The sequence below is a fragment of the Athene cunicularia genome (genome assembly GCF_003259725.1).
Source record: "Athene cunicularia isolate RWA chromosome 4 unlocalized genomic scaffold, athCun1 chr4_part3, whole genome shotgun sequence".
NCBI classification, from domain to species: Eukaryota; Metazoa; Chordata; class Aves; order Strigiformes; family Strigidae; genus Athene; species Athene cunicularia.
This window is the reverse complement of record NW_020799100.1, coordinates 8,607,675-8,621,521: the sequence shown is the minus strand read 5'-3', so window position 1 is coordinate 8,621,521 and position 13,847 is coordinate 8,607,675. Positions and strand designations below refer to the sequence as shown.

Genomic DNA, 13,847 nt, shown 5'->3' with positions numbered 1-13,847 from the left:
TTTTCTGTTATATCACACAAGCAATGTTTCTAGAACAGTCAAAAGGATTGCAAAGGATACTTCCAAATACTGTGGCCTGCTCAGTTATTTTAGAGATTTGACCCCCACCATTACCCAAAATGGAACAGCACTGTTGTTGAAATTTCACACCGTCACTATTGCTTCTGTGATCATGTCTTTTTTTTCTTCCCTAAAACAGCCCACTGTTTGTAACGTGGAAGATTGGTCGAGATAAACGATTACGTGGATGCATAGGTACTTTTTCCGCCATGAATCTGCATTCAGGACTCAGGGAGTACACACTTACTAGGTAAGATTTCGTTTTCTGTAGCTTTGACTTACATATTTAAATAGTCTACTGAGGAGATGATAGGTGTGCTTTGGTTTGTTTTGGGTTTTTTGGCTGTGTCACTGTACTGATCAATGAAAACTCGTATGTCCTTTTGATGCTAAGTGTATTGCCTGGTTATTTGACTACTGGTGTTATGAGGCTATGGTTTCAGCTAAAAACCATAACTTGAGCCTTTTTCCTTTTTATTGGTCTGGAAAACTACTCTCCAGTAGCTTATTGTAACTGACTATAATAGTATTTTTTCCAGTGTTCAGACAAATTTTAACCTTAATAGTTAATGTCAGGGCAGAAGACCAGAAAGTCAGATTTGGGGATTATCCTATTCACACTTCTAAAACAGCAGGTATTCTCACCTCTTCTCCATCAGGTGCTTCCAATCAGCTGCAGTTAATTTAATGCTACAAATTTCCATTACATGTTACTCTTCAGATACATCCCAGCCCCTGAGTGGGAAGCTTCTGGATGAGGGAGGTAAGTGATGATAATCCTTCACTCCCTGGCAGCATAATCCTTCATTTTTTTGATCTACACCTAAATTCATCCACCTTAATATTGTTCCATTTCCTTTGCATAGAGTGAAAACTAATAAGTTTATCACTAGAGCTAGTAGCAAGCTTTCTACTTGTTTTTTCTAAGAGTTTTCTTGAGTTTATTTTCTAAAGAATCAATGGAATTTTGTTCCACTCGGTTATAATAGACTGTTTATAGTGCTTTAAAATAGAAACTACATTCTGGCATGTGCAGACCTCTGAAATTGTCATCACTTAAAATAATTAGTGGCTCCAGATCACTTTAGATTCGAGGCTTTTCCTCCATTACAGGATCTTTTCCTCTTTGCTGTTAAAATGCCTTATCAATCCCAGTATTAAGTAATATTAAAGTGGGACATGTGCTTTCTTACATGTCTCCCTAGAATATTGCAAGCTGAAGCTCATTACATGCTTCTCTGCTCAGCTTGAAGAAATCAACTGCTCATCTTCTGGAGTCCTTACAAATTTATAAAAGACCTAGTTACCTTTATTGTGTTGGTTTTATTTATTATGTGGTCTAAAATGTTATTGGTTGTGTCCTTTAAAACCTCAGCAATCAAAATGTTAAAAGAGAAGCAGTTTATTATAAAAATTCAAAGCAATTTCTCTGTTGAAGGTTAAAAGTCTTTATCTTAACTGTTAGTGAGGTTTTCGTCCATACTGAAGGAGAAACAACTAGCCCCCTGCACTGAAGAACTTTTCATTTAAGTGTACCCTTTACAGCGTCTGATAGAGAACAATGAGCTTGTACAGAAAATTGCCCCTTAAGACTAGGAAGAACATGATAGCCAAAAAAGTACTCTTTGCTGCTCATAGATTTTTTTCCATTCTTGCAAATCAAATAGGATTATACTCTTGCATACCTCTAAAAATGCTTATAAGATTTCTGTCATTGCCTTCTAACTCTTAAAAGCTGAATTCAAAATATATGAAAAGTGATGCAAATTAAAGGGTACTGAAATATTTTTCAGTGCGGTATTTGAACAATGGCTGCATACTGTAGAAGTTTATACGAGGTTATTCAGAGGATAGTTCAGTAATTTTCAAGATGAGATAAATTATATACCAACCAGTTTTTCAGAAGCCTTTGAGATCATCAGTTGTTTTAAAATAAAATACTATATTTAGTGGCATATTGGATTTTGCTACTTTTGAGTATCTTTTTTACCTTTTTCATGTCTATGGCACCAAAAATGTTTCCTGTTTTTTAAAAATGTTTCCTGTTTTTTTTAAAAAAAAAAACAACAAACACAAACAGAAAATCCCAACCAAAACAAACTTCAGATATGACCACTGAAATGTAAAGTTCATATCTGAATGTACAAAAAAGTTTTTCCTGTCCATGAGTCATTATCTGAAAAAAGGAAGAGAGGGTTATCTCTGATCAGTTTCCTTCATGGTGTTAATCTTTCCAACTACAGAGCTTCCAGAGGGGAGAGCATTTGAGGAATAACAGAAGCACCTTTGAAATGTCGGTGAACTTTCAGAGTTTGGAGCTCCACAGGCCTCCCTAGGAGGGATCAGAAACTAGGACATTATAGCTTGATCCAGCAGTATGTGGGCAATAGGCTCCTGAAGAAGGTATGACAATTCCTGAAAGAGAACAAAAAAAATTCTTCAGGGAAGGCAAAAATTAATCAGTGAAGTAGGTAGAATGGGAATGTATTCCAGAAAGTGGAACTTGACCAAAATTTTCAATTGAGGATACAGGCAGATATTCTTCTGACTTTATTTTACTTTGACACTGTGAGGTGCTTTTCTTCAGTTATTCTGAAGATACAGTGAGGATAAACAGAACCAGGTTGTTTGTCTAGTTCATTCTTATCTTTTTCAGCACCTTCTGTGGAATTGTGGCCCAGCTTGCAGTGAGTAAAATGGTACAGGATAACAGCTGTTTTTAAATGCCCTGGTGCTTAGTGATCAAAATATCCTCAGTTTCCTTCATGCATGATTTTGTTACATATACTGAGCAGTGCTTAGGATCATAATAAGTTAAATTTTCCTTAATTATAGTAGTGATCTCTAGTTGTATACTGTATACAATGTGTAGTATATACATCTCTATCTGTGTACAATAGTGTAGTTTCTTTGAAATAGCATAATGATAGTTCATCTAAGGAATCTGAAGTGAATAATTTCTTTCTTGGGCCACCCACACCCCCCCACTTAAAAACACCTTTTTGGATCTATAAACAAAAATGGTGATGATGTGTGACCAAGTTTCTCTTCCCCATTCTGAGCTCTGTAGGTTGTTATGCTGGTATTGCGAGTATGTTCTAAACAGGAAATTTATGTAGAATGATTCATCATTAATTGGATGCATCTGCCTAAATCGTGAGGAGGGATGAGAATACCCATAGTTAAAAATGTTAGTACTGTATTCTTATGAAAATCTACATGTTAGAATTAAATTTTATCTGCAGTTATCCCCTGAAATACAGGGGAAAGGCTTAAAAACTTATGCAGAACTTCATGAAAAGATAGATTCATACTTAGTGATTCTTACGTAATTTTACTAGGAGGTTAATTAAATAAAAATCTAACCTTGTCAAAAATATTTAAATGTTTTACAGTATTGAATATTGTATATTAGGATGTAAGAAGTTTATCATGGATGAAATAGTCATTTAGTCTGAATATGTTAATTGAATATCCCACCTGAATGCATAAAAATAAACCAATTCAGATTATGAAAAATACCTTGTGTTTTACAGCTCCTTCAAGAAAATACACTGAACTTGGAAGCAGGTTACCACAGAATTTCATAACAGGTTGATAAATTACTTTTTCGTGTATTCTCTTCAGCAGTAAGACTTAGGTTCTGGCACTGAGATTTTAAACTCCTGTTCTCTTACATTTGAGATACTAAATGAAATGGTTTCATTTATTCATTTTAGTTTAGTTTTTCTAACAATTTCATATAATTTGAAGTCATTTTGTGGTTAGTTGATATAACAAGTATAGGTGTATAAATTAATTCTTTAACTCTGCGTTGGTTTATCCTGTCAAGGCTACAATATGTATCTGGGCAGGGAAATAATAGAGGCAGATAAAGGGAGACATTATGTGGCAGAGCCTTCTGTCATAGAAGAAAAGAGTGAAGAAAAATTGGAGGACGCCAAGCCTTAAGCAGATTAGCATAATGGCTTAAAACTGAATTTAAATTTCAAAAAAATATGTAACCCACTATCCTTAACTAGCATAGGCCTGTCTCTTGAGTATATGATGTAATCAGACTTTGTTGTATGTTCTACTTACCACTCCACCTGAGTGAAATATGACAGCTGTCAGGCATTCAGCCTAGATGTGGTTGATCAAGAAAAGAAGACAAAGGGGGAAGCTTGAGATGAGAAGCACAAGATTGAAGGGAATGAAACCTGTAACCCAACTTTCTCATAACTGAGTTCGGGTCTAGAATCCATATGAGGATTTGGCTACCAGTGGCATCAACTACTGCTCTGTATTTGTTAGCAATTTCAAGAGTCTCAGTCCTTATTGCTGCCATATTGTCTGGCTGCTCTCTGTGAAAAACATTGACACTCTTCTGTTCCACACAGTGAAGTTAACCATCCAACTGCAAGACCTACAGTATGGCAAACTTATTTAAGGGTAAAACTGAAAAATATTGAATGAATGATTGATGCTGGCTTTATTTACAAAAGACTAGAGGCAAGTATTTGTGCAGACAGTGCAGCTTCCCTTTTGTGTTTAGCTGAGGTTACTACTCTGTTTAATTCCTGTTCCTTTTTACTAATCATAGACCTGTTCAACCTTCTCTGTAATCAGTCCCTAGAACTCAGTGCTAGCTTTCCAAGCCTTTACTATCAGGCAGAACTGTGGGTGTAGAAAGTCATTGCCATTAGTACATGGCACAGCGTACTCATGTATCTGACCACAGTTTTTGAACTGCAGAGTTGGGAGAATTATATATATTTTTGACAATTGTTGTGACCTTCACTGTTCACAGAATGAATTAATTCCTGAAAGTAGCATTTTGTGTAATATTTCAGAGTACATTGTTGCTTCTGTGTTGATGTCTGACAATACTTTGCAGGCAGTCTTATTTTATGGCTTTGATTCATAGTAGACCAGTGATGAAAATTAGCTTTTTTAATTCTATTACTGCTCTGTGTCTGGTGGCCACCAATGAAAAATGCCTGATAATTGTGAGATGAAGCTTGCAGTATCACTTTCAGAATTAAACTCTGCAGAGAGCAATGTAGACTTCACAGCCTGAACTTACCAGTGTTATGCTATTCTTGTATGTTTAGCATCATCTTTAAAGTCAGGAAGCATCATGTTGCTTCCTTTGCATATGTACATTTCTATAAAAAGCAGGCATCTGCTGGTTGTCTGAGTCTTCAAGGCCATTTTATTGAGGTAGAGGGCACAGATTTTGCCCCTACTAGACAATGACCAGCGATAGGGGGAGGGTCTCAAGGAGAGAATGGGTGCTTAGGGAGATCCATAGTAACCAGCGGTAAGATTGGCCCACTGTAGAAGATGATCAGTTTTGAGACCATCTAAGGAACCTAAAGGTGCACAAGCCCATGGGACCTGATGAGATGCATCCGTGGGTCCTGAGGGAACTGGCAGATGCAATGGCTAAGCCACTATCTATTGTAATTGAGAAATTGTGGCAGTCCAGTTCCTGTGGACTGGAAAAGGGGAAACATAAGCCCCATTTTTAAAAAGGAAAAAAGAAGACCCAGGGAACTACAGGCCAGTCAGTCTCACCTCTGTGCCTGGCAAGGTCATGGAGCGGATCCTCCTGGAAACCATGCTAGGGCACATGGAAAACAAGGAGATGATTGGTGGCAGCCAGCGTGGCTTCACGAAGGGCAAATGCTGCCTGATGAATTTGATGGCCTTCTACTATGGTTTTATAGTGTTGGTGGATAAGGGAAGAGGAATTAATGACATCTACCTGGACTTGTGCAAAGCATTTGTGCTGTCATGCACTGGACTCTAAATTGGAGACACGCAAATTTGATGGATGGACCACTAGGTGGATAAGGAATTGGCTGGATGGTCGTTGCAGTAAACAAATCGATATCCAAGTGGAAAGAGTGCTATTCCTTAGGGATCGGTGTGGGGACTGGCACTGCTTACACCTTTGTCAGCAACATGGGCAGTGAGATTGAGTGCACCCTCAGCAAGTTTGCCGACGACACCAAGCGGTGTGGTGCGGTCACACACTGGAGGGAAGGGATGGGCCATCCACAGGGACCTGGACAGGCTGGAGAGGTGGGAACAGTGTGAACCTCATGAAACTCAACAAGGCCAAGTGCAAGGTCCTGCCCATGGGTCTGGGTAATCCCAAGCACAAATCCAGGCTGGGTGAGGAGTGGATTGGGAGCAGCCCTGCAGAGAAGGACTTGGGGGAACTGGTGCAATGTGCACTCACAGCCCAGAAAGCCAACCGTGTCCTGGGATGCATCCAGAGCAGGGTGGGCAGCAGGGCGAGGGAGGGGATTCTCTCCCTCTGCTCTCGTGAGACCCCCCCTGCAGTGCTGTGTCCAGCTCTGGGGCCCCAACATCAGAAGGACAGGGACCTGCTTGAGCAGGTCCAGAGGAGGCCACAAAGATGATCAGGGGCTGGAGCACCTCCCCTGTGAGGACAGGCTGAGACAGTTGGGGGTGTTCAGCTGGAGAAGAGAAGGCTCCGGGGAGACCTTAGAGCAGCCTCCCAGTGCTTAAAGGGGCTACAGGAAAGGTGGGGAGAGACTCTGCATCAGGGGGTGTAGGGATAGGATGAGGGGTGATGAATTTAAACTGCAAGAGGGGAGATTTAGATTAGATGTAAGGAAGAAATTCTTCCCTGTGAGGGTGGTGAGGCCCTGGCACAGGTTGCCCAGAGAAGCTGTGGCTGCCCCCTCCCTGGCAGTGTTCAAGGCCAGGTTGGACGGGGCTTGGAGCAACCTCGTCTAGTGGAAGGTGTCCCTGCCTGGGGCAGGGGGCGTGGAACTGGGTGATCTTTAAGGTCCCTTCCAACCTAAACCATCCTATGATCCTATGAATATGGTTCTTTGTCTAGTTGAGCATACAGACAACTGGTGTGTCCCACTGAGCATGTGAGAAGCCAGTGGCAGTAGCCATCTTGAATGTGTAACTCCTAACTCCTACTTACCCTTAAGACCCCGGTTAGTTGTTACATTTTTAGTAAGAGTTTAACTTGTAAAATCCACTGAGTTGTAGTTATAAAAGTACCATGCATGCTGTCAGATCCTTTTGAGCCATTAAGCTTGCAGACATCTGGGCTCCTCAGGTGGTAATAGCATGTGTCTTTCACTTGTTCCATCATGTCCCTTTTCTGAGTGACAAGGTTCCATCCTAGAGTGTCAACGGATTGATTTCAGAGCATCCTAAATTCCTGGGGAGGTAGAAAATTGTGCCAAGGTGACATTTATAACAGCGTACTGTTTTTCCCTCAGCCCAGGGTGGAGTCTCCCTGGCACTAAAGGAGGTTCAAGGATGCTGAAGAAGTTGCAGGACTGCTTGTCTGTAAATTTGTACAATGGGTCCCATTGGCATTTGAGAATGTTGACATGACATGGACATCTTCTAGTGATAAGGCAGATCCTGCTTATCATGTAGTCAGAAGCACAAGAGGTTGGTTTAAGTGATTCTCATCTACTTTGTGGCAATCTCCAGTCAGTAAAACTCCTTAGCAAAAGAAAGAGGTGTCTGATCCAAAGTCATGTTTGAAAGAGATTTGGAAATATATAAGCACTATAAGCACTATAACTTTCAGTGTTATTGTTCTGAAGGAAGCAAGGACTAGTTGTTTCAGAGAACATGAGAATGGACCTGAGGAAACAACAGGCCATAATCAAGGTAATAGATAAAGTTAATCCAATTTTTACTAGACTTACTTTTAGAACATTTTATCATGACTCAGAGGTAAAGTGCAAGGGCTAAAGATAAAGCATCTTTAAGGTTTTTTGTGCTATGGCTGCAGGATTTATGAGCTGCATTGGCTGCCAAAATGCAAAATAGTTGAGATGCTCCTGTTCTGTTTTGTGCCTCTACTCTTCTGTAAACTGTAGGTCCACTGTCTCTGTCATGTGGCTTGTGCTGTACCTGATTTACTTTTGTGTATAAATCACTTGCAAAAGTAGCTGTAATTTTTGCTTCTACTAACAGTCTTAAATGAGTTCTGTTTTGTAGCCCTCAACAGTTGGTATCTCAGCCACATGCTGTTTCTGTCCCTCCCTCAGACAAAGTGCAGTGCAGGAAAGGAGTGTGTGTGTGTGTGTGTGTGAATTCTATTGCACATGAGTGCATTTCAATTAAAATTAGTAATAGGGGATGAGTATTGAAAGTGGCTTCTGTTAAGCACAGTTAGACATCATATTTGTTAGAAAATGAATCCTTTAAGTTTCTCAAGTTGGCGAGTACAAGCAATTTCATCAGGTTGTTCTAGTTTATAAGTGAGTGGGATGTTTAGAGAGACGTAAACTCTTTTGTTGGGCTGATGCAGTCACATAGATAAGCTTTTAGCACACAAGCCTTTCTGTAAGTTGTTAGGAAAACCTTTTGTAAGAAGGCAAGTTAATCTTAAATTCAATAGAAGCCTGTTCAAATTTTGATATTTTTGTTTTGTTTTGTTTTTCATTATGATTTGTTTGTCCTTTAATTTACGTTTCTGTTCCCTTCTGATTTAGCTTTTGAAGTTGTAATTTTACATGTGAGATGTACAGGGTTTCCACTGGTGTTCTGGACATTCAGTTACAGTGTTAGTAAAGATAAGGTACACTGTGTTAACATTACTATTTTATTATAATATTTATAGGAATTGAAGCTGACTTAACAAAATTGTCTTAAACTCTAAGTCTGAACTGAGTGCAAGTATATTAAGACAGTTCAGCAGTAAACTTTGCTTTACAAATCAGAAGATATATAGGTATGTATATATTTACAGTGATGTTGACCTCCAGAGGTGATATTAATAATCTTAGAACCTTCATTTTGTTTTCCAAAATGCTTCTGGTAAAATACAAAATTTATGTATTGGCACCTGATTTATTGGTATCTGATTTTTAAATGATGACTGATTACCTTTAATGAAGCTGAGGCAAAATTATTTTAACATACAGGTACTTAGTATGGGCTCATGTGTTTTGCCTGCCATGTCATCTGTATAGAGATGAGACTTTACTGAAACTTGGAGCTGTTCATATTTCTAAATTTCATCTAAGCTGAAAAAAGCTTGTTGCTGAACTGTTGTAAACATTAATTGTACAAGTAACACCGCTATAATTTGGGTAAGTCCTCAGATCTGTTATAGTGGAATATAATTGTTTAGTAGTAAAATGAATTGTGATATAATCTCACAATACTAGAAACTTTAAATGCAGTATACAAATTTGAATTTATTATGCCAGTCTTAGTTATTCTGTGTGAGTCAAGTCAGTAAGTAGGTCTGTAATGATTTTGTGCACACAGTGCCAGGTTGTTATTTCAGGGAACTGTTGCTTAACAGAACTGTCTACAACCTTTACTCAAAGGGAAAAGCTAAATACCATACTGGTTCTAGAATTAGGAAGAACCCCAATTTTTTTGTTTTAATGATGGGTTAAATGCTTCTTATTTCATTATGAAATGAAAATAAAATAATGTTTAGGAGTGAGGAAGAGTATACTCTAGTGAGTATATGTTTCTTGCACATTAAGTGTGTTGGCGATATAGTAATTCTGCCTTAATTGTTTCTTCATCTAAAAAAAAAAATACTGATTTTGTAATTGTTGATCCTTTTTTCCTGAGGAAAAACCTTGCTAGACCCTTGGACCTAATGGTAGATGATAGTCAATTTCCTTAGCAACACTTCCTGAAAGAAAGCAAAGGAAAACACTATGAATGGAAGGACAGTCCTTAGATTATCTTTATGAAAGGAGGAGCACATAACGATGCCCTACCAAAGCTTTTTAAATATACCCACAGTTGTGAAATGCTGATAACCATTTTACTGTTCACCTGGGAAAACTGAATTATAGAACATTAATTCTTTGGCACAGGGGAATGCATTACTGTGTTTTGTGGAATAAACTTAACTATGTGAAGTGGCTGTTTATGAGAGATAACTGGAAATCTAAGAAAAATGGAATTTTAGAATTCAAAATGATTATAAGATTGCTATATCTGTATAAAGTGGCTCAATGAAGTTTGGAGGGGTTTTGCTGAGACTGTCATAAGTCTAAGGTCTCGTCAGTAGAATTTGGTGTAACTAAGGAAACTGTCCAGAATTGAAATACTTATTTCACCATCTTATTTTTTAAAACATGCATTAAAAATTGGGCATTTCAAAAATAGGCTTCTCATAAAATTAATGTCTTGAAAAAGCCATGATCAAACAAAGTAACTTGCTCTGGTTACTGTAATTTGTGGCATTTTGAATAAATCAGATATTCCTGATATTTGATTGAATGTAAATGAGTAACTGGGGACATCCAGCAGTTACTCAGACTTTCCAGATGGGTTTCAGGGTTTGTGACTCTATAGTCTTTCCCACGATGCTCTTGCATTTCATGCTCTTCCCACACGGTCTCCTTCTGTTATGCTAAGAGAATGGTGCACACACCCTGTAAGTTCAAAGACTGAGTTCTAGTTCAGTTGAAACACTAGTTTGGTTGAAAGTCAGATTTGTCTTTGAATGTTACTTAAGTATTTGGGAAGGACGGTGGAGACAGGGGAACTGGCCACCCTGGTTTTCCTAGCAAAGCTTTACGTTGCCATAACACTAGTATGGATAGTAAACCCCATGGGTTTTGGTCAACTTTTTCATCTTTTTATATAATACTCTTAAAGGCAACGTCTTCAAAATGATTCCTACAAATTGTTTAGAATGGAATTTGCTTTCATTTGAGACTTGTGGTGACTTGTTGATTTTTTAAGCACTGCAAAGACATGCTTGGTTATGGACTAATGCTGAAGAATGCAAGACAGGACTGCGTGCTCACACAGCAGAGGGGTGTAGATGAATTGTGTATCAGACAGAGCACTTGTGTTTTAAAGAAAGGTTTTGCATATTTGGAAACTCTTGGGACAGAATGGAAGAAGTTGGCATAGAAGTTACCTGCTTCTGGGCAAATTTCTTTCTCTCTGTTCTCAGTTTAGCAGTAGATGTTTATTTTTAATATAGAGTAAGGGACATTTCCCACAGCTGTATTACTAAGCCAGGGGATGGGGGGTGTGTGTACAGAAAACTTCCCACTGCACATACTGGTCAGTGCTTCTATGTGCTAAATATCAGAAGGATGTTAATGGAGCTTGTTCCTCACTTCCTAAGACACTGGAAATTGAGGTGCAGCAGTGGTACATTAGATGTCTTGCCCAGTACAAGTAAACTTAAAGGCTTTGTTTGACTCAAGGAGCTAATGTTTGGTGAAATCTACTGTTTTTAATAGAAATCATCAGGGATTAAGGGAGGTCAAAGGAAAAAGAACTGTCTCTTATGCTTATCAGCTGTAAACTCTGCAGCTTTGTGTGGGAGGTACTGTGGGAAAGGAGTCTCAATTAAAGTTTTCAGTCTGTCAGCACCTCCTCCATTTAGGTGTTTTCTGACGCTTCCTTTTAAGACTGTATAAAGAAGAAATAGCACGAACTGAGTGTGGGGGACCAGGCTCCAAAAGCCCTCGTTATCTCTGTTGACTTTAATACAAAGATGTTGAAGCTTTTGAAATGGAATTTACCAAGACCGGAGTAATGAGAGAATTAAAATGCTCTTATAAACTGTAGCAGAATTTTCTGGTATTTTTAAATAGTACCAACAGATACCTATTTCTTAAAATAATTCCTGTTGACAGCAGGAAGAGAGAAGTTGTGTCCTTTAGAGCTGTACAGTTAAGATGGTAGAAAAGATCTTGGAAGAAGAAATAGCATATCCACATCTGGTGGGACATAAGCAGCCATACAAAATGCTGAAGAACGTCTGAGGATGCCTAAGCCTAATACACTTCAGATTCTGAGGTAGTCCAAAAATCTTATGGGCCCCAGCACTCTGTACTGTATCATAACTCATATCATTTATGTATTTGTGAGCATGTGGTTGGGGTGGGGCAGGGGTGGGTATAGAGGAAAGTTGATGTGTCTTGAATTTAATAATTTATGAATGACTGCAGTTTTACTACTCATTTGATGCATTCTAGGAGGCAATTTATATTTACATGAAAAAAATTTTTTTTTTCTAACATGATTTTAAAATACAATGTTAGGGATGAAAGCACTCCAGGTTTGTCTCTTCCCTTTGAATGATTGATGCACTTTTCAAATTCTGCCATTTTCACCTGTGATACATACATTCCATACAACTGATAACACTCAACTCTTAAAGCACCGATATTTGGGGGGTGGGAAATGGTGTGACGTGCCTGTGTTTTAAATAATATGTGGGCTACAAAGTCTGTCAGCTCACATGCTTAAATTTAGGTTTGCTGTTGAAATGCAATGGTATAATCTCTTAGTGCAGATTATCTGTAATAAAGGGTCAGTAGTTAGGCAAGTGATCTCTCAGGCTGGAGAAGTACAGTTTATAACTCCCACAAGAACTTGGGGAGCTTGTACAGATGTTAAGGAGTTCTCTGATGAGCCTGAGCGCAGCTCTTGGGAACTTCCCCATCTGTCATAAACTGCAACACTGGCTTCATTGAAAAGGACCTTTGTAATAATGATCATCACTAACTATTGTGTAAGTCAGCATACAAAATCAGGTATATCAGGCATTTACCAGCAAGGAAATGTGACTGTTGAAGTGAATAATGTTAGTCTTTTTATTTTCACTGAATTTTTCAGTTGAGTAAATTTTCTTTGGTTTTGATTTGATAGGACAAAAGTAAAGCTCTTGGTTTTTTTGAACGCCACAACTTTTTGATACTTCTAGTTCAAGTAATTTTAATGACATAAACTTCTATAATACCACAAACTGAAATATGTCCCAAGCTACCTGTAGCATGCAATTAATTCATCACTTCAGATACCAGCCTAATAGCCAGTAATGTTTTCAGTGGTTTTAGTCATAAACAAAAGCCAGATTAGAAATACATTCACACTGATACACTTGAACTATTTTTCAGTTTAGAAGACTAAGTTCTTTTTCTCTATGAGAAAAGTTGCTAAAGTGAGTGATTTAGGATAAAAATATATTTAGTATGTAATAAAAAGTTTAAGTAATTATTTTTCTTCAAATATCAGTTTATATCTCATTCAACTGAAGTCTCAATGTAAAGCCAAAAATGAATAAAGCCAAAATACAATCTGACTCTACCGTTTGAAAATTGAAAGAGATTTGAATGTCTGTATTTAAAAAAAAGTTCTGTGTGCATATGTATATTTTTAACAGGTTTGGTTCTTATGAAAGACAATTAAAGAGTTGCTTCTGTTAAGTCTAGGCACTTCCAGATGCTATTGTTAAAGCCCCACAGAGAGCATGTTGGTTTTGACATGAAGAAAAAGTCCTTGGTATAAATGTGAAGATGAAGAAGGGAGAAGGGAAATGTAACTTTAAAATAACTGAAATGTCACTGCAACCTCAGTCCTCTAACAGGGCATTGCTGCTCTTCACCAGAAATATTTTTATATGTTCTGTCAAGAAATTGATGCTGATTTTGTTTCTGTTCCCAGAAGCTTCTACGCAATTTGCAAGCTGGTTAGATGGCCCTTTCTCATCTGTGCTGAGGATGCATTCTGCAGTTTGCTCACTTAGCTACAGAGAGGCTTTTTTTCCTTTGACCTAGACTGCTAATCCCTCATTGCAAAGAGCAGCAGCTGTGCTTTGTCTGTGGAGGTCTCTGCACTGCATGCAGCCTCATTCGTTAGAGCAACCCCCTCTTTGTGTGTTCTGGTTTTTCAATTACTGAATTACTGAAAGGGTGACTTTCTGTTTTCTTGCTCAGAAAACCCTCTTCAAGTTTGTGGAAGTCTACAATGCATGACATTATTATTCTCACACACACACCCCCCCTCACCCC

General features: G+C 38.3%; 1 protein-coding gene across 1 annotated transcript in view; it reads left to right on the top strand.

The window, feature by feature from the left end:
- AMMECR1 (Alport syndrome, mental retardation, midface hypoplasia and elliptocytosis chromosomal region gene 1) overlaps window positions 1-13,847 on the top strand; it is a 76,037-nt gene that overhangs the window by 28,971 nt on the left and 33,219 nt on the right. Inside the window, exon 2 of the mRNA XM_026848771.1 lies at window positions 200-310. Coding sequence (XP_026704572.1) covers window positions 200-310 — 111 coding nt within the window. The remainder of the gene's footprint in view (window positions 1-199; window positions 311-13,847) is intronic.